The following is a 25,358-nucleotide window of genomic DNA, read 5'->3' as shown; positions in this document are numbered from 1 at the left end:
GATGGGCTTCATCTAGGGGTGATTAAAGCTGAAACCAATCCAGTGATTCAATAATAGCTTACTATGTGATTGAAATGGATGCCTCTACTTCAACTGGGAGAAAACTTTGCTTTTAAAAAATAGCATTATTTTTAAAAGTGATTCCAGTTCCTCATTAATTATACCATATACAAAATAAAATGTGATATAAAACATCAACCGTGAGTTTAATGTGGTTGTTGAACTGTCTGAATTAAATTTGTTAGTTCTATCTTTAAGACATTCCACAGCATAGACCCTAACAGAATATTGTAATTGGACTGCAGCATCACCCTTTGCTTTAGTTGTGGTGTTCTGTGTGATATTAAAGGGATTTCCGAAAATATTCCAAAGTGTTGATTCTTCCCCAAACAGATGAATTTCTGATGATTATACTCTTAATTTTCCTACTCAATTCAGAAATACGTCCTTCTGATTTTAATGGCATAGGATGAGCTCTATTATATAAACAGATGGATAAAAAGACCTAAGTTACCAGATTTAATTTTTTAAAAACTACAACCATGAAAGAAATATCATTCAATATTAGTGAATAAGGAAATAAATGCTGAAAAAAATCTTGAGATAAGACTTTTGTTATTTAAAAATTCTTATGGATTAAGGTTTCTCATTGAGCAACACACAATGTGGGAAAACCAGCAAATAATAAATAAGTAAATTGAAATTATACAAAGGCACTAAAGAAAAAACAAACATATGTCATATCTTGTGACCTTTGAACAATTCAAATATTTATGGTCCAAAACCAATTTCTCTTAGCCAAGAGATAATTACCCACACTAGTGTTTATACAATAGTCAGTTCTCTCTAGAAAAACACTATTTTAGGTTAGACACCATGATATTTATGTTTTGCTATACTATAAATATTAAAGTTTTCCTAAAGAGTTTGTCTTATTCAAAATTTAAAACACTAAAATCTCTCCTATATGAACTTGCATTAGGTTCAATACATAGTAATATTACCACATACATTTATGAAATGGGTTTGTGATGAAACTGGAAATTAAAGTAATAATTCTTCATTTTCAATGACCAACTAATAGATTATCATCTCTAAAATCCATTTGCTTGGAAGAAAAGAGAGCTGGTAGACAGAGATTCTGGAACCAATGATGATATCCAGCCTTATTTTATAAGAGTCTTTCAAGAAGAAGTAACTATTATTTTTCTAAAGAGAAAATTAATATAGTGGTAGCCCACAGGTACAGGAGAATGTATTAAGTTAGGTGAGACAAGAATGATGGAGGGACACCAATAAGCCTGTATTCTCTGTGCCTGGCTGCTGAGAAGGAAGTTTCTCCACTTCTGTAGAATCACACACTGTAACCATATTTCAGAAATATCCATCTGAAATGGGCAAAGGGTCTGCACTGAGAAAACATTGCACTACGGCTCAACATAACAATCCTAAACAATAGGATAAGGGGAAACTGGTGAAAATGTCACTTCCTGCATTCTCCTGAGCGTCCTGAAATCAGTGATTAGGCCCATCTCATCTTTTCATGGCTATAAAAGGTAGAAATTCAGAAGAGAAGCTAGAGAAAAAGTCGCAGATCTCTCTGCAATCTAGTGACGCCTCAACCCTTCAGTTGAAAGCATTCAGACATGGACTGAGCATAGACTCTGGACCACATGTGCATAAATTGAAATCAGTTTTCAGAGATTATGGTAGAAGAGATGTGGCCCACTAATACCCACTAGTATGCTACTGAGCATCTCCCACTGATTCTTATATTTTAGACAAGAGATCATGCAAAAATTTTATTTCCCAGATCATACTAAAATAAAAGAAAGTAAATTCATAAATCAGTGGTCAAAATACCACCTGGTTGGCAAACACTAACATTTTAACAAATTATGATAACAGTATTTGAAACACTATAATTATACCGAAAAAAAATAGGCTTAATGCCCTGAGATAAATTACCTAAATAAATATCATAAAAATAACATGAAATGAATAATTTCATAGGCTTGGTAGTTGATTTCATTTCGATTCTGATATAATCCTCCATTTGGCCTTCATTTGAGCATATGTAATGTGCTTATTAAACAAGAGGCTTTAATTTAATTTACCTACTGAAGCAGAATCCTGTAATTTTGTAATTAATGACTCTTAGTAGCAAATCAAAAATGCCCTAGAGGCATATGAAAGCAGCTGGGTCACTGGAAGTGATCTCAATCCTCCCTCTCATTCATGAAGGTATCATCAGTGGCTGGTGAGAATGGACAGAGTTTTAGCCCATGTTAGGATCTAAGGGGCAAAGCTAAATTGGATACTCAGCTAACATGTTTCTACCCTGTAGAAGCCGCTACTAGTCACCAAGTCTTGACCAAACTGGCCAGATATCCTCATGCAACCCCATTTCCCCTCTACTCTTTTGATCAATGTGAAAAGAAGTGGAAGCTCTTGAATATAACAACCACTTAAAATTCCAAAGAACAGAGATCTATCCAAATCTGAATTAAATTTCCCAGGCCTGCTTTACATTGGACTGGACAATTCTAAGCTCATATTTAGCCTCTGGTGATAAATCAGTGATGTCTCAAATTCTATTCACCAAGATGCTTTCATCATGTCATTCTAAACTAAGAACAAAAATAAATAATAAAATAAAACAATAAAATAAAATAAGAACAACATTTTAGTAAAAGCAGAACTTCAAAACAGACATTTCAGAACATATAATAAAAATGACACTAAAAACATAAAATTCCCTCTGCTTTTGAGCCAACACTGACCTTCTGTTCCAAAAGCAATGTGTTTGTAGGGATTGCTGCAAAAGCCTTGTAGCTTGACTTGGTCTTGTATTGCTAGAATGAGTAACCAGAAAGCAAGAGTGGAGATGAAAAAGGAGAAGAATAGAACATAATTTTAGACTAGTTTTGCCAAGTTAAATGACATGCTATCAAATGAAGAAAACAATAACTACAACTTGTTTTTGACAGAAAAAATTAGCTTACCATGTTAATATTTTATTAGAATGAGAAACAAAGAAATATCACAGTAAAATATCAGCCTAGGGATTATAGACAATTATGTGCTATATAGTCTCAGAACTTAACAACATCCATTTCTACAAAGTTACATATAAATTTCTCATGAGTAGTATGTTGCTTATAAGAGTACTAGCCTATAAACATGGGTGGGATGTTTTTGGTTTTTTGCTTAATTCTCAGAGGAAAAGGATTCTGGGATGCCTGGGTGGCTCAGTGGCTGAGCATCTGTCTTTGGCTCAGGGAGTGATCCCAGAGTCCCGGGATTGAGTCCCACATCAGGCTCCCTGCATGGAGCCTGCTTCTCTCTCTGTCTGTGTCTCTGTTTCTCTCTCTGCCTCTCTCATGAATAAATCAATAAAATATTTTTAAATGAAAGGGATTCTTTTTTATAGTACCATAATCAACTAACATTTTGCGTATAAATTTTATTGAACCCTTGGTATATTTTCTTGCATCATTCATAAAAGCAAGAGTCAGAATACCTAAAATTTAGCAGCAATGTTTAATAAGTAGCATATTTTGAATAGAACTAATTATCAGCAATTTAACTCCATAATGAAAAAGCTAGAAAGCCAAACTTTTGATCTTAAACACTTTTTTAAATTTCATCATTTCTTGCTCTTCTTAATGCAGTGATATTAATGAATCAAATGATAAAACATCCTGACTTTTAAATAAAACTCAGAGTAATATAGGTCAGTTTTGTGGATTATTTGAAAGAGAGGGTTGAGCATGAGGAAGTTGTATAAATCATAATACTATCATAATCAAAAGCCCCAGTTTTGATATTGCTCTGGGTCCCAAGCTGCTTAATCAAGGTCAAGGCTGCCATCTCTTCAAAAGTCCCTGTCTCAGACAGTTTCCCCAGGGGCCCAGAGCCAGCTAGAAATTGGCACATGGTTCCAAGCTGTCCTAGCCCCCTGGGCAGACCACAGGATCTATAGAAGAAGACATGATAGTCAAATAAAACAAAGCCTTGAGTTTTATGAATATAATTGAAGTAATATTCTATTGAAATGATGTGAGGAAAGTAAGATAACACACTCATTTTCCTTAGAAAGGAAGGGTGAGGTAGAGAAAAATCATAATGCCCACCCTGGAGGAAAAGTCTCAGGTCCCTTCAAGCCCTCGTGTCTATATTAACCCTATACTGCTATAGTCCCCATATGACATATTTTGGGTAATGACTGAAAATGAAATGCATTCTCTTTGTGAAGAATAATGTCTGGCACTCATTAATAAGCAAATTATATACATTGCCTCATTTAGTTTTACAGAAGCCCTATAGCTAAAGAACCGTTAGGGAAAGGAGGCATGGTATGGTCAGGCGACTTGTCTAAGATACACAGCCTGTAAAGAACAGAAATAGGTTTGGAACCCAGGCCTGTTTGGATCCAATATCCATACTTTCTCTAGAAGATAATATTTTTTTCTCAAAGAAAATCTAAACAGACAAAGAATGCATAACAGTATATCAATACTCCATGATGGTTTTATGAATACTTAATTGCAATGATAGTTTGAATAATAATAATAGCTAACAATTACTATGAGCCAGGAACTACTCTGAAAGCTTTATGTGTATTATCTCATTTAATCACCACAACTAACCTATTAGGTAGATTCTATATCATATCCAGTTTATATATGGAAACTAAAATACACAGATGTTAAGTAACTTATCTAAAGCCACAAGGTACTAAGTCATAGCTGGGATTTGGATCTAGACATGCCAATCAACAACTGTGCACTTATGCACCATAGGCCCTTGCCTCTCATGTCAGTATATACAACCATTTACATGGTTTGTTCTTCTATCCCCAACTGCCTTAAAGCATATAGTTGGACAAGTCTATACAAAGAGATATATTGTTATTGCACACATAATGCCATAGAATCTTAGACTTAGATGTGATATTGAAGGCCATTGGTTCAACCCCCTCATCCAAGATATGAATCTCTCTGATCAGTCTGTTCAGCCACCACGTGAATACTTGCTTACCTCCTAAGACAGCATTTGTAGGTCTAATTGTTAAAAGTGGTACAAAATTCTCCCTTACATTGAGCCAAAATATGCTTCCTGCTAACTTACTCCATCGGTCCCTCGTCCCCACCTTGGAATGATGATACATGTAAAGAGTTCGATTCTATATGAGAGTTGCACTGCTATTTCCACAACCCCCCCCCCCCCCCCCGCTTACTGATCTCAATTAAAGAATGTCACTATCCTCATCACTTTCTTCTGTCAATATTCCTTTAAATTTTGACAAGGTGCATATTGGGGTACCTGGCTCTGTCAATTAAGCATCTGACTCCTGACTTTGGCTTGGGTCATGATCTCAAGGTCATGAGATTAGGTCATGCTTAGTGCGGAGCCTACTTAGGAGTAGGAGCTTCTCTCTCTACCCCTCCCCCACTCACCCGCACAAATGCACACTCTCTAAATAAATAAAATCTTTTTTAAAAAGTGTATGTTTAACTAGATGTAGTTTTAACACAAAGTATAATATAGTCACCTTCATGATATCAACAACAACCCAATTAATACAATGAAGATGATAATATTTGGAACTTTCTCCTTGTTTTTTTTTTGTGGTGAGTTTAGAATATACAGGAGAGTGAAGTTGGAGTCATTTCATATTTTTGGACCACACTGAGTGTACTACCACCTTAAATCCCTAATGCTTTCATCTCTCTCTCTCTTTTTTTAAACATTTGTTGAAATTAAACTCCATCCTGTAATGATGTTTGTTTGTTTGTTTGTTTGTTTCTCTAAATCCCAAAATAGTACTTTAGGCACCGTCTCTACCCAGTTTCACCTGATTAGTTTTGGTTTGTTATTATAAACTATGAAGATAAGAATTTTTATATTATTTCATGTGCCATTTTGTTAGGCAAGTCATTTTTATCTTCATTCAAGTCATATACCAAGGATAGGGAGCTTTTGCCTCCTGGATTCTACCAATCTGGTGAACATCAATATATCCTGTAAGTCTATTTGTATATGACAGTTCAACTAATGGATTCATTCAACAAAATATTATTGAGTATCTATTTTGTGACCTACATTGCTCTAAATATTAGAGATTCAGCAGTGAACAAAACATCCAAAGCCATTACTCTCTAGAGCTTACACCCTAATAAACAGAGACAAACTACAAGAAAAAAATAAGAAAGCAGAAGTCATAGTGAGATAAATAATTCACAGAAAATTAAAACAGAGTGCTGGAATAGAAAGTGGCCTCAAGGATGCTTTAGATTAGGCACTCAGAATACATGTGAGTTCACAGAAATATGTCATTACACATCCCATATCTCTCCTTATTCATGATATCATGAAAAAAAATCACAAAAGCTGAACTTGAGAGGCAATTCAATAAACATTCATAGCTTGAAGAAAATGTCTGGCTTTCAGTCATAACTGCTTTTGGAAACAATCACAAAGAATATAGGCAATGATTTTCAGAATTTACCTTCCCTTTTTTGTGAAAAATAAAAAATATGGCTCAACTTCTTTTTCCAGCAAATCTCCTAGCTCCCATCATTTACAATAGAAGTAGAAATTTCATCTGTTTGAGATACAGTTAGCTAGACCAGAAGACATGAATTTAGAGCATATAGATGTTTCCTTCCTGTTCCTCATCTATTGGACTTTATGTGTCTTTAAGACATATGTAGTCTTTCTTTTTCAACAAGAATGTGAAAATCATTCTTGTTGACACTAGAGATATTTTTGGGGTTCACTATATTTCTTCAGGTTTCTCTTAACAATATTCTAATTTAGAACATATTTCTTCTTTAGCATTGCAAGTCTTCCAGGTGTTAAATTTATTGGTTTTCCTTCCTTGGTTTAAAATTACAAATCACAGGGATCCCTGGGTGGCTCAGCAGTTTAGCGCCTGTCTTCGGCCCAGGGCGTGATCCTGGAGTCCCGGGATCGAGTCCCATATCAGGGTCCCTGCCTGGAGCCTGCTTCTCCCTCTGCCTATATCTCTGCCTCTCTCTCTCTCTCTCTCTGTCTGTCTGTCTCTCATGAATAAATAAATAAAATCTTTTAAAAAAATTAAAAAATAAAATTGCAAATCACTCTAGTCAAGGTAAATATAACTTGAATAATAAGTTGTAGTGTTACAGGATGGAATCACTATCAGTTGATCAAAGAAGGTAGAACTGACTAGCCTGACCCCAAATCCAGCAAAAACTTTTATCTATTCAATTTATAATCTATGCTTTGGTCAACATTCAAAAAATATTTATTTCCTTTTTTACTTTTTATTTTTTTAAAAGATTTTATTTCTTTATTTAGTTGAGAGACAGCAAGAGCAAGCAAGAGAGAGCACAAGCAGGGGGAGGGGCAGAGAGAGAAGCAGACTCCCTGCTGAGCTTGGAACTCAAAGCACAGCTGGATCCCAAGACCCTGAAATCATGACCAGAGTTGAAGGCAGATGCTTAACCTACTGAGCCACCCAGGGGCCCCTCCCCCCTTTTTTAAGAGAGACAGAGTGTATTCATTTGGCAAGGAGGGGCAGAGGGAGAGGGAGAGAGAGAATCTTAAGCAGACTCCACCCTCGGTGTAGAGCTCAATTTCATGAGCCTAAAATCATAATCTGAGGTGAAATCAAGAGTCAGATACTTAACCAACCAAGCCACCTAGGTAGCCACATAAATATCCACTATATGACAAATCCAGGGTAAAATTTAGGTTTAGAAAAGGAAATGATATTTTACTACATAAGTTTATCAGAGCTAATGCTATTCATAAATTCTATTTATCCTAGATAATTGCAACATAAATACTGTCCCCTAGGGGGACAGCAAGAACATATCTTTCCCTTTCAGAAAATATTTCTCATCACTATCCTATCTGCTGCTGATGCCTAAAATTCCACCACAGGATCCAGTAATAAAGACCCAGGAGATCTCAAAGCAAACTACACTAGTTGTCTAGTAGAAATTTGAACTCATGGTGGTACTCTAAGTATTAGTGAAGGGCAGGACCTCAGATTACATGAACAACAAGAGAGAACCCTGGCAGAAAGCCTTCCTACCACCATGGCCAACTTCTTTTTCCTGATATATCCATGAGTAGAAATGAGAGCATTGCTCAAATGTACACTTCCTGCTCATCAATGACCATGCTCTGCCTGAGTCAGAATTTCCCTGAGACAAAAGCTCAGCCCACGCCCTGATCCAACTCACAGAAGGAAATTGCCCAGATATCTCCCTTACACTTGGATTACTGGGAGAGCATAATCTTTATAATGATCCTGAGGACTGAATCAGTGGGGAAGTGGTGGGGGATAGAGGAAAGGGAGAAATTTCCCTGAACAACTCTCTTCCCAGGACCCTACTCCATGGGTGATTTACTTTTTGTGTTTCTAGTACTCTAAACATACAATATGTTATTGTATTACAATATTTCGGCATCCCTATTAGCCTGATAGAAAATATCTTCTCTAAAAGACCTATTATTTCTAATATACCATCCTGATAAAGAACAGTTTTTGGTAAATATTTGTTGATTTAAAATGAGGTATTTTATTGAAAGCTACAGTAAGATTTAGAGGACATGAAGAACAAAATTTTAGTTCTTATCTACTATTCATGTCTTAGACACAGCTGGCTGATTAGAGACCCTCTTCTCCCTTCCAAGTACACCCTAAAGGCATTTCATGCTTACTTTTCAAAGTCTTTCAGTGATGTGAACTTCCACAATTAGAACTCATAACCTTGAATCCCTATTGTTTTTTGTTTGTTTGTTTGTTTGTTTTGTAAATCCCCTTTTGGGGTTAAACTGCACAAGCCCCTCCCTGAATTAAAATGAAAATACTCCTCAAGGAGTAAAAAAGGAAGATTTTGTCAATCACTGACACTTGAGTGTGAATCACTGCCAAACTCAATTCAGAAAGGCTAGCTGGAGAGAAACAAAGGGAATGAGACACTGAATTAGTTGGTACATAGATATAAGTGGTAACAGGAAAGGGAGAATCTTGGAAAATCTAGAATCTCCACAAAGGCATCAAAAATTGTGTACAAAACAGTGGGACAAAAAGAAAAAGAAAACAAGAAAATACATATATCTAGTTTAAATTATTTTATCATTTCACAAAGGATTGTGAATGTTGGGCAGCCCGGGTGGCTCAGCGGTTTAGAGCCACCTTCAGCCCAGGGCCTGATCATGGAGATCCAGGATGGAGTCCCACGTCAGGCTCTCTGCGTGGAGCCTGCTTCTCCCTCTGCCTGTGTCTCTACCTCTCTCTCTCTCTCTGTGTCTCTCAGGAATAAATAAATAAAATCTTTAAAAAGAAAAAGGATTGTGAATGTTTGTTACCCTACCTACAAAATATGTACAGATATATGATCTTCATCTTCACCACTAGAACCACACCAAAGCCATCATCATCACTTGCTTGGATTATTCCAACAGATTCCTAAGGTAATTTCCACTTTCACCTTCTTACAGTCTTTTCTTAACATGGCAGCCACATAGACATGATTGTGCCAATTATCTATTCAAAACTCTCCAATGGCTTCTTACTCAAATTAAAAAGCAAAGACTAAGTGGCCCACAAGATCTCACAGGCCCCAGCTTGCAGTTACATGTGTCTCTGATAACCTCAACTTCCTCATACAAATCTACTCTTGCCACACTGGCTCCTCTATCTTTGCTGAGCACTCTCTGTCATCAGCTATTTTTCCTGACTATATTCTTTTAAGGCACATCACCTCTTTGGATGTCACCTTCCCAAAGAAATCTATCTTTACTACCCAATATTAATTTGTGACACTATTCCTTACCCTGCTATACTTTTCTCCATACCATGTATGACCTGCTAACTCACAAGGAAATTTACTTATGGCAGTGGGGAGGTGGTAGCGGTAATTACTGATTATTTCTTTTTCCACCCAAGAATATAAACTTTCTGTGAGCAAGCATTTTTGCAAATTTATTTGCTGCAACATCCTGACTTTGAAACGTGCCTTGTACATAATAAGCACCTGATGAATGTGTCTCTTGAACGAATGATTTCCTTGAACCAGATCAACTATTTTAGCCCATTGAGGTACATTCCATATTACTAATTTCCCTAATTACATGTGGATCAGCAGAAATGGAGAGAATCACATAGAGACTGCCATCACCAATTTTTCAATGTGATGTATTTGGAAATGTTTTGATGCCTTCAAGGAATGAGAGTTTATAAATAAAAAAACAACTATAAACGTTCATGAAATATTAAAATGCTCCCAATTGACTCCCAAGCCATGCATCCAAATAGCTTTATGGTCGGGGCAAGCATGCCACTGGAGCCCTCACAGTTAAAAAGAGCTTCAAACCGGGATCCCTGGGTGGCGCAGCGGTTTGGCGCCTGCCTTTGGCCCAGGGCGCGATCCTGGAGACCCGGGATCGAATCCCACATCGGGCTCCTGGTGCATGGAGCCTGCTTCTCCCTCTGCCTATGTCTCTGCCTCTCTCTCTTTCTCTCTCTGTGACTATCATAAATAAATAAAAATCTAAAAAAAAAAAAAAAAAAAAAGAGCTTCAAACCATCTTCAGTTAATGGCAAATGTTTGAAGTTTTGAGGTAATAGCCTCCAATCTCTGTATGGAATACCATGGTAATTCCCTAGGAGAAAAATTTTAACTATTTTATAAATGAAGACCAAATATATTAGGAACTCAAATACAGCTCCAGGAATTAGTTTTAATGATATTCAGGCTTTCCTATGGAACAGAAATATCTCAACAATGTAGATGTTAATCAGAGTAGACTGAGCATCATTGATGGAGATTCTCATTCTGTTTAGGGCCATGATTATACTGTAAAATAATACTTTAACACTATATCTGAAATTAAAATATATCAATTATATCATACTAATACAGATTCAAAACCTTAAGATTCTACCTATGAAAAAGAAATATCAAATATGCTTCATATCTGAATTTAGCTCACTATACTCTAGCTGTTCCATTTTATTTCAATATCAAAGGACAGTAGGGCCCACACTTTGAACTAATACCCTTCATGCATTCATGTTTTAATTTGATGGCCATTTGTATTCTAGGACCTCTTTTCTTTTGGGATTTGGCACCGAGTGAAGCTGATCTAAATCTGAAGCTCTTGACTTCAAAGAGAGCACTGTGCTTGGATTAGCACCACAGTGGAAGAAGCAAGACAAGAAACAACCCATAGACGCATATGAATTCTTTGATATCCCAAAGCTTTTGTCTATTTCCTCTTATGAATCTATGAAATAATCTGAGCAATTCAAACAAAACTAGTCAAACATCAAAGGAAACTAGGATAAAATTTATCTATTCCAGTATGCATTTTAATGAATTTTTATACTTAAGTTACAATTCCTGCAAATAATAGTTTGCAATAAAAAAAATGTAGGTGGATTTTTACCTGGAAAGATAATAGCAAGAAGCTAGGAAAAAATAAATATAACTAAGAACAGCATGTCTCAGAAAGCAACTATTTTTGCAGAAGTGATAAATTCTGCCCATTATAAGAAACATTTTTTTCAAAAAGTAAGTAAAATAGATATAATTATTCTTCATATTTTCGTGTTCATCAAATTTATCATGCACTTCTATAAACTGAATTTTTAACTTGAAAATTTTAAAAAGTAAACAAAAAATAAAGCAAATGCTGAAAAGTCTTCAATATTGGGAACAGTAAATGAGCTGGGAGAGAACAGATCTTCAACACACTTGATTTTAGGACAAAAAAGACCTTTACTTGATCAAAAGCCCTCTGGGCTTACTATCTTCCAACTCTCCAAAAATAGGACAAAACATGAACAAAGCAGAGTGAACCACAAACAGAAACACTTTGAAAAAGCCTCTGGAGTAAAATCACTTTTCACAAAGATAATAATTTAATTATATGGTACTATGGTTCAAGAAATAATTGTTAATAAATTCAGGAGACAGTAATGTTTATATCATAGGTTGTTTTTAATATATAACAAATTAATTCCATAACCACACATATGTATTGAAAAGGTAATCACCAGGTCATTATAAATAAGATTCTTAAATTTAGAATTATAGAAAAATGTTAGATTTTCTCTATCCCATTTGCTTTGAAAGTTTAAAATACAAGGACTTAATAATCTCTAAAAATACATTTTTAAATGACCTAAACATTATAGAAATTGATAATCCTGATTATTCCATAATGATGATTTCCTTCATAAGAATTACAAGACTAAGATGATAATTAATATGAGTTATTGCTTCTGTGTTTTGGTATATAATATGGAAAAAATAATATTACTAACTTTATAAGATCATAAAAAGTATAACTGACAGTCTCTTTTAATTTTTAATTTGTATGTTTTGTATAGTTCTTATATCACAGATGGCATATGTTATCTGTTAAGATAATTATGACTACAATTATCATTATTTGATGATAAGACCAATCATCTTATGTCTCTACACATACTCCTCTGGGTTCATCTTCTGTATATTTGGTCAGGTTATTTACTGTTTCTGAAATGCTAGCTCCTTCCCTCTTCATTAACTAAATCCTAAACATTTCCAGCAGGCCTGACATTTATTATAACTTCTCTCACTAGCCATACCCCATAATTTTACTTCTATAATATTGAATTCAGTGAACAATTATATGTTATCTATATTACACTATGTTAATATTGCCTTATACTTGTTTTCAAGTTTTACTGTAAATTTAATAACCCCATATAGCTTTTCCACATTATGTATATATATTTTTTCTTCTGCTGAAAAATACTTTTTTTTTAAAGACAAAGAATTATCACTTACTTTCCTTAAAACATACATACACACAAACACTTATCCCCCAAAAAGCTGGTATAGTGATGGGCATTCAGCAGGTGTTTTCTACATGCTTGTTAAGTTGAATTGTATTGAAACATCATTAACAAGATTATGTGGGTTGTTTATCTTTCCTGTTTTAACTTCATCATTCAAACAGTGACAGAGTTGAACACAATTTCCATGGAATTTGGAAGCTCTCAAACTGTTATTTCAATGCATTGAACTAAATAAAAGTCGCAATCCCTTCCCAGTACAGGCACTTTCATAATCTTATTGTATTTATACAACAATAATATAGGAACTTTCATAATTTTATTTTATTTATACAACAATAACTAAATTCTGGTTCTATAAGATCCACATCCTAATTACTTGAGAATAGCTGGGAAGCTGGTATGCTCTAGAGCAGAGTTGCCCTTCTACCAGGAAAAGTGAACTCTATGGATCACACCTTCAAATATTTCCCTTCTCATATTAAAATAAATGGCAGTCTCTCAAGTGTTGGGGTTTTTAAGTGTTTTCATTTGAAATATAGTTGACACACAATGTTACATTAGTTTCAGGTGTACAACATGATGCTTCAAATCTCTGTTATGCTATGCCTACCACAAGTATAGCTACCATCTGTCACCAAAAGACACTATTATAATACTATTGACTATATACCTTATGATGTACCTTTTATTCTCATTATTTAATCATTCCATAATTGGAAACCTATGTCTCCCACTCCCCTTCATCCATTTTTCCCATCCTCCTCCTCTCTTCCCTCTGGCAACCATCAATTTGTCCTCTGTATTTACAGGTCTGATTCTGCTTCTGGTTTCTCTTATAATTTCTTTTGCTTTTTAGATTTTACATATTAGTGAAACCATATGGTAATGTGTCTTTCTCAGTCTGGCTTATTTCACTTAGCATAGTATAAATCTATCCATGTTGTTGCAAATGGCAAGATCTCATCCTTTGTGTGGCTACATAATATTCCTCTGTGTGTGTGTGTGTTTGTGGTATTACATCTTCTTTATACATTCATCTGTTGATAGACACTTAGGTTGCTTTCATATCTTGGTTACCATAAATAATGCTGCAATAAACATAGGGTGCCTATATCTTTCCAAAGTAGCTTTTTCCCTCCATTGGGTAAATATCCAGTAGTTGAATTATTGAATTATATGGTATTTCTATTTTTAATTTTTTGAGGAACCTCATACTACTTTCAACAGTGGTTGTAATAATTTATATTTCCACCAACAGTGCATGCTACCATACTGTTTCACCTACATGTGGAATCTCAAAACAAAGCAAAAAAAAAAAAAAAAACACAAAAAAACAGATTCTTAAATACAGAGCAGAAACTAGTGGTTGTCAGAGGAGAGGTGAAGTACAAACTTCTAGTTATAAAATATGTAAGCCACAGAGATGAAAATACAGTATAGAAAATAATGCTGTGGGGGCTGTTCTCTTGGATCTCTTTATTTTAATAATATTGTATGGTAACTACACTTATCACAGTGACCACTGAGCAATGTAGAAAATCGTTAAATCAATTTGTTGTACAGCTGAAGCTAATGTAACATTGTATGTTGATTATACTTCAGTAATAAAAAGAAAAAAATAAAATAAATAAAAATGATCAATCAATCAATCCCAGTGTTACACTCTTGCTGAATGGGCTGCTTCAGAGCATTTAGAAGCCAGTATTTCTCTTCTCTTAATTCAATTTCCTCATACTCAGCCTACTCATCCTTTCTGTTTTTTCATAATTCCTAAGTATTTAGTGTTCAAAATAAATCAAATATAATATTCATATATTAAAAAAAAATTCTATTCCCTTTTATCCTCTATGTATATAGCTAAATCCATATTGGTATGGATTTGAGGAGGTATGAGGAACAACAAAGAAATCAACCTGATAAAAAGGGAAAATCTATAATAAATGAAATAGAAAGGAAATAGAAAGTTTTCAATTTGCCTTGGTAAGAATATGGACCTAGATCTAGGGTCATATTCCAGTTTACACTGATCCTGTCTACTATTCTATCAGTATAGAATATTTCTATGGACAATTGGGTCCATGTAATTAAACAATCAGAAATGTATCATATTCTCAAGTCTGAACCAGCTACCTTAAATCCCATCTTTGCAATCAATAACTCATATTATGCCTAAAAAAAATATGCCCTTGGAGCCATGGATATAAGAAGATACCATAATAGGAGGAATTGAAATATCAGAGTTTTACCAAAACATGCACATTTTAAAATAGATTATAATTCACCTCCACATTTATATATACCAAATCCTAGCCCCAATTATACTTTCTATAGCTCCAGTAGGAAGAGCATGAATATCATAATTACCTTTCCCCTGGAAAAAAAGATTCTCCCACATTTCAAAATAAGCATGCACCATGCAACGTGCAAAAAAAATACCTTGGGTTTCTTATTTTCAGGGCCTGTTGACATGGGCAATGCACAAGGTGAAATCAGCTCCTTGGTTCTTGTTAGAGAGATGGGAGGTGATGGGGTTGAAACAGATGACCTGTGGTTTGATATGGAGCTTTCAGATTTTCCAAGTCTTGAAGGTAAGGTACCACTGCTACAATTTGGGTACAGTGTTGAGGGCCTGAGTTGGAGCGGCTGAATGGGCAGATTAGCATGAGGGAGAGGGGAAGACCCCAATTTGGAAAGAGAAGCAGAGCTAGCACTGGAGACAGGGGGTGAAGGAGCAGTTAAAGGATTATGCCCCTGGCCAGTTAGCTGTGAGGCTGTTCTCTTGGATCTGTTTATCAGGTTTGAAAGAGCTGGAGAAGGATAGAAACATTTCTCTGGAGAGGAGAGCATGGCCCTTTGGTTAGTGGGAGGAGATAGAGAAGATAATGCAGAGGAGGCTGATGTAGAATGTATGTGAATATTCCTGGGCTTTTCTGGACCCCTGAGGTCAGCATCCTGTTTGCCCTTCAAAGAAAGAGAGGGAACACCTGGAGGAACAGGAGGAAGACCCGTAGAACTTGATGTATCAGTCTGTAGCAGAGAGAGTGTTGGGTTACTTTTTAAAGAAGTGGGTGATGTTTTCTCTACATTCAAAGAAGCAAGACTACTACTTTCATGTTTTGTGGGAGAAAGGGAACATGCCTGAGAAAGGGGAGCAGATTTGGCCAAAAGGGGTAAGTGAAAGGATTGCTGGCTAAGTTCAGAAGCCTGTTGCTCTGGAGACTCTGCTCTCAGGGAGCAACTAGAGAGAGATTTCTTAGGTGTGGGTGAGGTTTGTTTTACTTTTTGATCCAGTGTGAGTGTGGAAGAAGCCAAGGAGTTGAGAGAGAAAGTGGGACAGGACGCAGGAGAAAACGGTCTTTGGTGAGAAGGGTTTGACTTGAGGATGGCCGTGAGCAGGGAAAGCCGGGAGGGCACTGGGGATTTCACCCCTGACTTCGAGAGATTTCCACTAGATGACACTTGGCTACAGATAGTGGAAGAAGAGCCATGGAAAGAGGTGGTAAATGGTTTGGGACTTGGAGAGAGTGAATGTGTGACAATACGGACTGGTATGTATGAGCCCGAATTAGACTTCAGAGAAGCACTGGAGGATGGTGAAGCAGAAGTGGTTCTCGGGCTTTCTCTGGGGCTAAGGACATGCGAGGTGAAAGCTGTTGTCTTCTTCAGAACTTCAGATGCCCGTCCGAGTTTCTGATCTGCTGCTCTTGGACTGGATAAATTAGAACCTGATAACTGAGTGGAATGAGGAAACTGTGACGTCGAGGAGGTGCCCTTCGATGCAATAAAGGGTGAGGAGTGAGCAGAAGTTTGGAAATACGTAGTTGTTTCTTCCACCAAGGCCCCACTGACATCCAGCCTCCTAGTGTGGAACTCCTCTAGCACAGAGGCTCCGTCGAGGTTAACTGGGTCAGGTGGCGTTTTCTGATTAGTTGGAGAAACAAAGGAGAAAGCAGGTGGTTTACAGGTAAGATGCTCAGAGGTAGTGGGAGAAGAAGTTAACTAGAGGAAAAAGAAATAGACAGATTGTAATAGGACATTATTTGTGAAACTATCAAAATATTCTTGTTGTTTGTGTGTTTATGCAAACAGTCCTTCTATTAGTTTATACAAAACAGGTACCTAAGCCTCCATAAAAATGGAGGAAATTCTGTTGCACTAATGAGGCATTGCTTTAAATTTGAAATGAAATATAAAAAACTATGAAGTCTTATATTTTATGCCTCATTTATTCCTTGGAAGAACATCGATATCGAATTGTATATCCATGTTTCCATTTGGAAACTAATTCACTGACAACATCTAAAGCAGTTATTTTAATTTGGAATTGTGTGACTTGAAAAGACTTAAATTACCAATATAAGTTTCAAAATTCACATTGGAAAATGAAATAGATTTTCTTCCATTGTAAAAATATAATAGTATAATAATATAATGACTACAATAATATGACTATAATCCTTAAAAAATCTAACACATTTCAAGTATTTAAAATTCTAAAAACTTAAAGTACTCCTACATATTATGCAACTACAAAAAATGACCAGAATTCAAAAGATGTAGCACCCAACACCAACATGATTGACATCAACAATGAGAAATTAAGAGAGTTAGTTTGAAATACAGAGCAAATTTTAACTTATGAAAAAATGTTCCCCAGTTATTTGCCGGAATGAACGATTTGGATTATGCTGGGAAAGGTAGGTATGCTTTCATAAAAAAAAAAAAAAAAAAAAAAGACAGAGTGCTTTACAAATGTAGTCTGCCTGAAACAATGTAACCCCCACCAATCCCTAAACAAATTGGAAGAAAGAAAGAAGAAAGAAAGAAGAAAGAAAGAGAGAGAGAGAGAGAGAGAGAGAGAAAGAAAGAAAGAAAGAAAGAGAGAAAGAGAGAGAGAAAGAGAGAAAGAAAGAAAGAAGAAAGAAAAAGAAAGAAAGAAAAGAAAGAAAGAAAGAGAAAGAAAGAAAGAAAGAAAGAAAGAAAGAAAGAAAGAAAGAAAAAAGAGAAGAAAAGATATCTGGTGGTATGTATTCTTGTGCTACTTTAAAAACCATCCAGTACTTTAAGACAAATACTAAAATTAAAAATGATTCAAAAAACAAATCTTGTAAAATTATTGATTTGATTCTATTGACTCATAAGACAATTTAGGGAATATCAGTTACTCAAATATTAATATTTATTAAGTGATATTATATTACTATCTTTTTTTCTTTTATATTACTATCTTAATAGTAATAAGGCCTTACATAGTAGGAAAATGTGTGACTAACAAACTTAGCAAAAGCTTGGTTTACAAACTCAGTAAATGATATTTCTTGATTTTGCTTTGTAAGATGGTGCCCATCAGACTTATTGGAAAGATTTTTCAATAAAAATAAATAAATAAATAAATAAATAAATAAATAAGATTTTCATAGAATTTTGAGTTCTGAAAACATCTAAAACTGATAAATGCAAACAATTCACCCTAAGCTTCTAAGTCTCAAGTAAACATACCAAAATAGTTTTCTTTTTATGTGTAAATGAATATATATATTTGCAACACAGAATTCTTGCTACACAATTAATATTTGAATACACTGGCATTACCCAGAATATCCAAAAATCATGGATTATTGAAAATCAAGCAGAATTCAATCATCTGAGAAAGAAAGCTTAACAATTCCCTCACATAAGTTTTACTTAGAAACAATTCTGCTTAGCCAGTGTTCATGTAACTGACTCATGTAATTAGACATGAATGAAAGATCATTGTTTCCAATGACTGGTCTTGTCTCACAAAAGGAATGAAGCAATTTCAAGGCTGTGTAGGATGTCTTTGCATATTACATTGTAGCTTTTGGTGAAGAATTTTGTAAATTAATGATAATAGCAACAAAAATTCCATTACCTCTTCAGTCATATTTCCAGATAGCTTCATTTAACACAATAAATTAATTCATCCAGATTATCCATGAAATTATCGTGTTAAAATCATAGGGCTAAATTTTGATAGTCTCACTCAGAGGAAAATAGTGTGCCCTCCAACTTTTCAAGACTATGGCTTCTAATTACCATTCTACTGCACTGAATCATATTTTATCTAATATACGTATATCAATTTATTGTACTTTTGAATTGTTAATTATTGAAAAACTTCTAAAAGACTCTGAAAAGTTTAATAAAGTCTATTATGTTTGTATTAACCTACATATATTTCTATTACATTTTCCTATTCTATATATTAACATGTATTTGCAATGTATTTGTTTCCAATTTGCAAATACATCTGTTTGCTATCCTAATTTATACTAATAACAAAATGTGGCACCATACTTTTAAAAAATTCCCAGGAGCAAAGAATACTTTTTTAATGAAAAAGATTCATTTTCAGGATGCCTGAGGGGCTCAGTGATTAGGTATCTATCTGCCCTCAGCTCAGGGCGTGATCCTGGGGTCCTGGGATCGAGTCCCATATTGGGCTCCCTGCATGGAGCCTGCTTCTGCCTTTGTCTATGTCTCTGCCTCTCTGTGTGTGTGTCTCTCATGAATAAATAAATAAAACATTTTTAAAAAAGATTCATTTTCCTAACTTTAAAAATGGGTTAAAAAAAAGTTGAAATGAGGTACAGACATGAATAACTTTGTGCAGAAAGAAAGAATGGATACCTGTCAAATGCTCAGTTAGCTCAGAATAGATCCTTCATGCACCTCTACACTATAAATCCCTTACCAGTGATAATAAACTACTCTATTGCAATCTACTTCCCCTTCATCTTCTCCCATTAATAACCTCTTGTTCTGTTCTCTAGGTTTGTTAATGATGCTCTAATTCCTATTCCTCAAGGTCATTCTCTGTTCCTCCGTCATTTATTTCTAACATGATCTCTGTTGACTTCTTTGCTTTCAACACCTCTTTAGAGCTACTCCCGGCTGTGTTCTCCAATCCTCAGTCTTTTTCTGATTCCTTGAGTCCCCTTACCATACACGTCCTCCAAAGCTATTTTCAAAACTCTCTTCTCCTAGAAAGACTATCCTGAACTCTGGAATACATTCATAATAATCTCAGTAAGAGAGGATGCTTGCAGTGTTCTGCCGTCATCAAGTGGACAATCTCAATCCTAAACCCACACTTAGGTCCTAGAGAATAGAAACCATCAATTATTCTAACAACCAATCTCTGTTATGGAGATGCCTTGTAATTTAATCAACCTAAAATTAACTATTCTTGTGTATATTCAATTTTTCCTAATTAGTATTAGATTCTAAGGCACCTGAATAAAAGCCAAAGTGATTGACCTGCTATCTGAAGAGTTACCAAGATTAGGACAGCACAAGATATTGATCCATATAGTTGAGCTCTTCCTCCTGAATTTGTACAGCCATGCAAGGCAGAAACTCTAGATTCCTTTTTGTCTTCGAATGCAATCATTATATTATGACATTTTGGCCTCCTAAACTTACCTATTTATGGGTCTTCTCACTGATGAACACTTGTAATGTCCCTAGACAGATATATTCTCAGCCTTCAGACTGAGAAACATTATATAATGTTTCTGGTATTCTTACCTCTACTTGCACCCCATCTAACCTATCATTGGAGTTACTTCTAAAAATCTAATCAAAATACAGCTATGCTTAAGATGTCATCAATACTTTCTCCATGTATAATGTGAACTAAAGATCGTTCATTCATGACAGAGCCCCTCTCGGGGGCTTTTTTTTTTTTTAATTTATTTATGATAGGCACACAGTGAGAGAGAGAGGGGGGCAGAGACATAGGCAGAGGGAGAAGCAGGCTCCATGCCCCGGGAGCCCGACGTGGGATTCGATCCCGGGTCTCCAGGATCGCGCCCTGGGCCAAAGGCAGGCGCTAAACCACTGCGCCACCCAGGGATCCCCTGGGGCTTTGTTTACTCTCAACCTTCTTGTCAGTATTGTCAACATTCTAGCAATCTTGATCTTTTTCCAACCCACCTGACAAATCTTCATTCTTAAATCAACCTCACCAACTGCCATTATGCTCTGGGACCCAGTCTACTAAAAGCTGATAAAAAAAAAAAGTAGTAACAGGACTTCCTGGAAAGATGGTGGAGTAGGAGGCACCTAGGCCCACTTCATTCCATGGATACATCTAGATAATACCCACAAACGTGTAAATAACCCAGAAAAAGACCCAAAGATGAGCAGAACAGACTCTTTTTTTTTTTTTTAAAGATTCTCTTTTATTCATTTATGATAGTCACAAAGAGAGAGAGAGAGAGGCAGAGACAGAAGCAGGCTCCATGCACCGGGAGCCCGACGTGGGATTCAATCCCAGGTCTCCAGGATCGCGCCCTGGGCCAAAGGCAGGCGTCAAACCGCTGCGCCACCCAAGGATCCCCAGAACAGACTTCATAGCTAAATGTGGAGCTTCATAGCTAAATGGTCACACCAAAAAGGGTAGAAAGGGTGGAGACACAAGGAACTAAAATGACCCAAGGAACTGTCCTTAGGAGGTAGGGACACCCCAGGTGCTAAAAGAGGAGAGGAGCAGACCCCATACCAGGTGTCCCAGGCCTAGAGGACTTGCACTGGGAAGACAAATTCCCATAACATTTGGCTTTGAAAATCAGAGGAATCTAACTTCAAGAGTTCTTATAATCAGTGGAGCTTAACACCTAGAACATTAAAAATCAGCAGGCTCAGCTCTGGAAGAGTTGGAGAGCAATAGGAAACTGAGTTCCCACCCTTTGGAGACAGCATAACAAATCACCCTGCTGAGACACAGAATAAAACCAGGATTTTGAAAAATGCCTGAGGTATATGGGAGAGAGATTTATTTATTAATCTCAGAGAGTGTGCTGGAGGGGAAGGGATCTTTAGGTGATATCTCCAAGAACAAAAGAGCTGGTGGATACAATACCCCTCACCCTCACCATGAGTCTCCATATATGGACATCTGTGGAACCATCATAGCACCAACACTATCCACCTAGCTTCCTAACAGCATGCCCCACCCTCAGGCTCTTTTGCAAGCTCACCCGATCCAACATGCCCTTGGCAGGAGTCCATCCAAAGCCAGAGCACAAGTGTTACAGTATGCAAGCAGCCCTGAAATGGGCCAGCACCACTTCAAACTGTCTTCTGCCCCAGGAAGAGGGGAAGAAACATCATACAGACCAGTTAAACTGTGGCTACAGCAGTGGGCTGGGAGCAGATATCTTTTCTGACTGCAGGCCTCACCCACCAACAAAACATTCCCAGGGCACAACACAAGGACAGCACTCTTCTGTTCAGTGGCACTATAGCTCTGACATATGCCTAGTCTGACTCAAATCAAGCTCAAAGCAGCCCCAGACTGATCCAGCAACAACACAACACAACACAGACAAAACAAGGAGACAGAGGAATATATCCCAAATGAAAGAATAGGACAAAATCACAGCAAGAGAGCTAAACAAAACAGAGAAAATAAAATGCCTGACAGAGAATTTAAAATAATGGTCATGAAAATATTCACTGAACTTGAAGAGAGTGGAAGATCTCAGTGAGACCCTCAACAAAGATTACAGAAAACATAAACAATAACCAATCAGAGATGAAGAACTCAATACTGCAATTAAAAATACACTAGAGGGAATAAAGAGTAGACAAGAAGAAGCAGAAGAGTAGATCAGCAACCTGGAGGAAAGAGTAATGGAAAGCAATCAAGCTGAACAAAAGACAAAAATAATAATAATAAATGAAAATAGATTAAGGGAACTCAACAATACCATCAAGCATAATGACATTCACATTATAGGGATCCCAGAAGGAGAAGGGAGGGAAAAGGGGAAGAAAATTAACTTGAAGAAGTAATAGTTTAAAACTTTTTGAATCTGGAGAAGGAAACAAAAATCCAGATCCAGGAGACACAGAGAACCCACCAAAAAGTCAACCCAAGGAGGTCTAAACCAAGACATATAGTAATTAAAATGGCAAAAAGTAGTGATAAAGAGAGAAATTTAAAAGGAGCAAGAGAAAACAGCTAAATATGAAGGAAATCCCTAAGACTATCAGCTTATTTTTCAGCAGATACCTTTCAAGCCAGAAGACAATAGCATGATATATTCCAAGTACTGAAAGAAAAAAAAAAAAAAACTACAATCAAGAATACCCTATCCAGCAAGGCTATCATTCAAAATAGATAGAAAAAAAGTTTCCCAGACAAACAAAAGTTAAGGAATTCATCACGACTAAACCAGTTTAGAAGAAATGATTGAGAGGCCTCTGGGTAAAAAGAAAAGACTATAAACAGGAGTAAGAAAAGTTGGGAGCACAAAAGCGCTAAAATGAAATTTATCTATAAAAACCAGTCAAGGGATTCACAGAATAAAAGAATGTAAAGTATGATGCCATATACCTAAAATGGGAAAGGGGAGATGAGGAGCAAATATTTAGTGCTTTTAGAATGGGTGCAAACTTAAGCTACTGTCTAATTAATATAGACTGCTTATGTATAAAATGTTATATAGATCCTAATGGAAACCACAAATCAAAAACTGGTAAAAGATATGCAAAAAATCAATAGAAAGGAATCTATGTATATCACTAAAGAAAACCAACAAACTATGAGAGAAGAGAGCCAGGGAAGAAAGGAACAGAGAAGAAATACAAAAAAAAAAAAAAAAAAAAAAAAACATAAAATAAGTAACAAATAGCAATGAGTACACACCTATCAATAATTATTTTGAATGTAAATGGACTTAACACTCTAACCAAAAGACATATGATGGAATGGGTTAAAAAGCAAGACCCATCAATATGCTTCCTACAAGAGACTCATTTCATACCTAAAGATATATGGAGATTGAAAGCAAAGAGATGGAAAAGTATTTATCATGCAAATGGAAATGAAGAAAGCTGGAATAGCAATATTTATATCAGACAAAATAAACATTAAAACAAAGACTGTAACAAGATTAAAAGAAGGACACTATATAGCCATAAAAGGAACAAAGAAGGGATCCCTGGGTGGCTCAGCAGTTTAGCGCCTGCCTTTGGCCCAGGGCGCGATCCTGGAGTCCTGGGATCCAGTCCCACATCGGGCTCCCGGCATGGAGCCTGCCTCTCCCTCCTCCTGTGTCTCTGCCTCTCTCTCTCTCTCTATGTCTATCATAAGTAAATAAATCTTTAAAAAATAAAAAGGAACAAAGAAGACACAATTGTAAATATTTATGCATCCAACATGGGAGTACCCAAATACATAAAGCAGCTAATAGCAAATATAAAGGAAATAAATAGTAGTAGTACAGTAATAGTAGGGGACTTTAACATCCCATGTTCATCAATGAACAGATCATTCAAACAGAAAAACAAAAAACAGTGGCTTCATATGATACATTGGACCAGATGGATCTAACAGATAAATTCAAAACACTCCATTCTAAAACAGTGCACATGGAACATAATCCAGAGCAGATTGTTAATGGCACAAAACCAGTCCCCCCAAATTGAAAAAGATCTAAGACACATCATGCATCTTTTCTGACCATAGCACTATGATATGAGAAATCAACCAAAAGAAAAAGTCTGGAAAGACGATAAATACATGGAGATTAAATAACCTGTTACTAAATAATGAAAGGGTCAACCAAGAAATCAAAGAGAAAATTAAAAAAAAAAATAATGGAAACAACTGAAAATGAGACTGCAATTATTCAAAATAGGTGGGCTGCAGCAAAAGCTGTTCTAAGAGGGAAGCTTATAGCAATATAAGCTGACTTCAAAAAGCAAGAAAAATCTCAAATAAACAACCTAACCTTACACATAAACGAGTTAGAAAAATAAGAACTAAACCTGAAAGCAGTAAAAGGAAAGAGATAATAAAGATTAGAGCAGAAATCAAAGAAATAGAAACTAATAAATGAAATAGATCAATGAAATCAGGAGTGGTTCTTTTAAAATATAAACAAAATTGATAAACCTTTAGCTGGACACATAAAAAAAGTGAGAACACAAAATCACAAGTGAAAAGAGAAGAAATAACAAACACCACAGAAATACAAACAATTTTAAAAAATAGTATGAGAAATTATTTGCCAACAAATTGGACAACCTACAAGGAATGGATAAAATTCTTAGAAGTGTATAAAATCCCAAAACAAAATTAGGAAGAAATAGAAAGTTTGAACAGACCAATTACTGGCAATGAAATTGAATCAGTAACTTAAAAACTCCCACAACCAAAACTGTAGGATCAGATGGCTTCACAGGTGAATTTTACCAAACTTTAGAATAGGTAATACCTATTCTTCTCAGGACATCTGGCTGACTCAGTCCTAGAGTGTGTGAGTCTTGATCTCAGGGCTGTCAGTTCATGTCCATGTTGGATGTGGAGCTTACTTAAAAAAAAATTCTATTTTTCTCAAACTAGTAAAAGAAAAAACAAAAAAAACACAAATATATATATATATATATTTCCATATATATTTGTTTTTACATACAAAAACAACCATAAGTATATATTTATAATATAGATTATATATATACATATATATAA

At 35.7% G+C, this 25,358-nt stretch overlaps 1 protein-coding gene across 16 annotated transcripts in view; it reads right to left on the bottom strand.

Annotated features, from left to right (window-relative positions):
* The window catches only part of MLIP (muscular LMNA interacting protein), a 257,011-nt gene that overhangs the window by 95,216 nt on the left and 136,437 nt on the right, over window positions 1-25,358 (bottom strand). For 14 of the 16 annotated variants that reach the window (XM_038554347.1, XM_038554337.1, XM_038554338.1 and 11 more), the window contains 2 exons: window positions 15,290-16,852; window positions 2,784-2,855 (listed from right to left, as the gene is read on the bottom strand). In XM_038554347.1, coding sequence (XP_038410275.1) covers window positions 2,784-2,855; window positions 15,290-16,852 — 1,635 coding nt within the window. The remainder of the gene's footprint in view (window positions 1-2,783; window positions 2,856-15,289; window positions 16,853-25,358) is intronic. The other 2 variants (XM_038554348.1, XM_038554349.1) reach the window with 1 other exon arrangement.

Source organism: Canis lupus, chromosome 12 (assembly GCF_011100685.1).
Source record: "Canis lupus familiaris isolate Mischka breed German Shepherd chromosome 12, alternate assembly UU_Cfam_GSD_1.0, whole genome shotgun sequence".
Taxonomy (NCBI): domain Eukaryota; kingdom Metazoa; phylum Chordata; class Mammalia; order Carnivora; family Canidae; genus Canis; species Canis lupus.
This window is presented reverse-complemented; position numbering and strand designations above follow the sequence as displayed.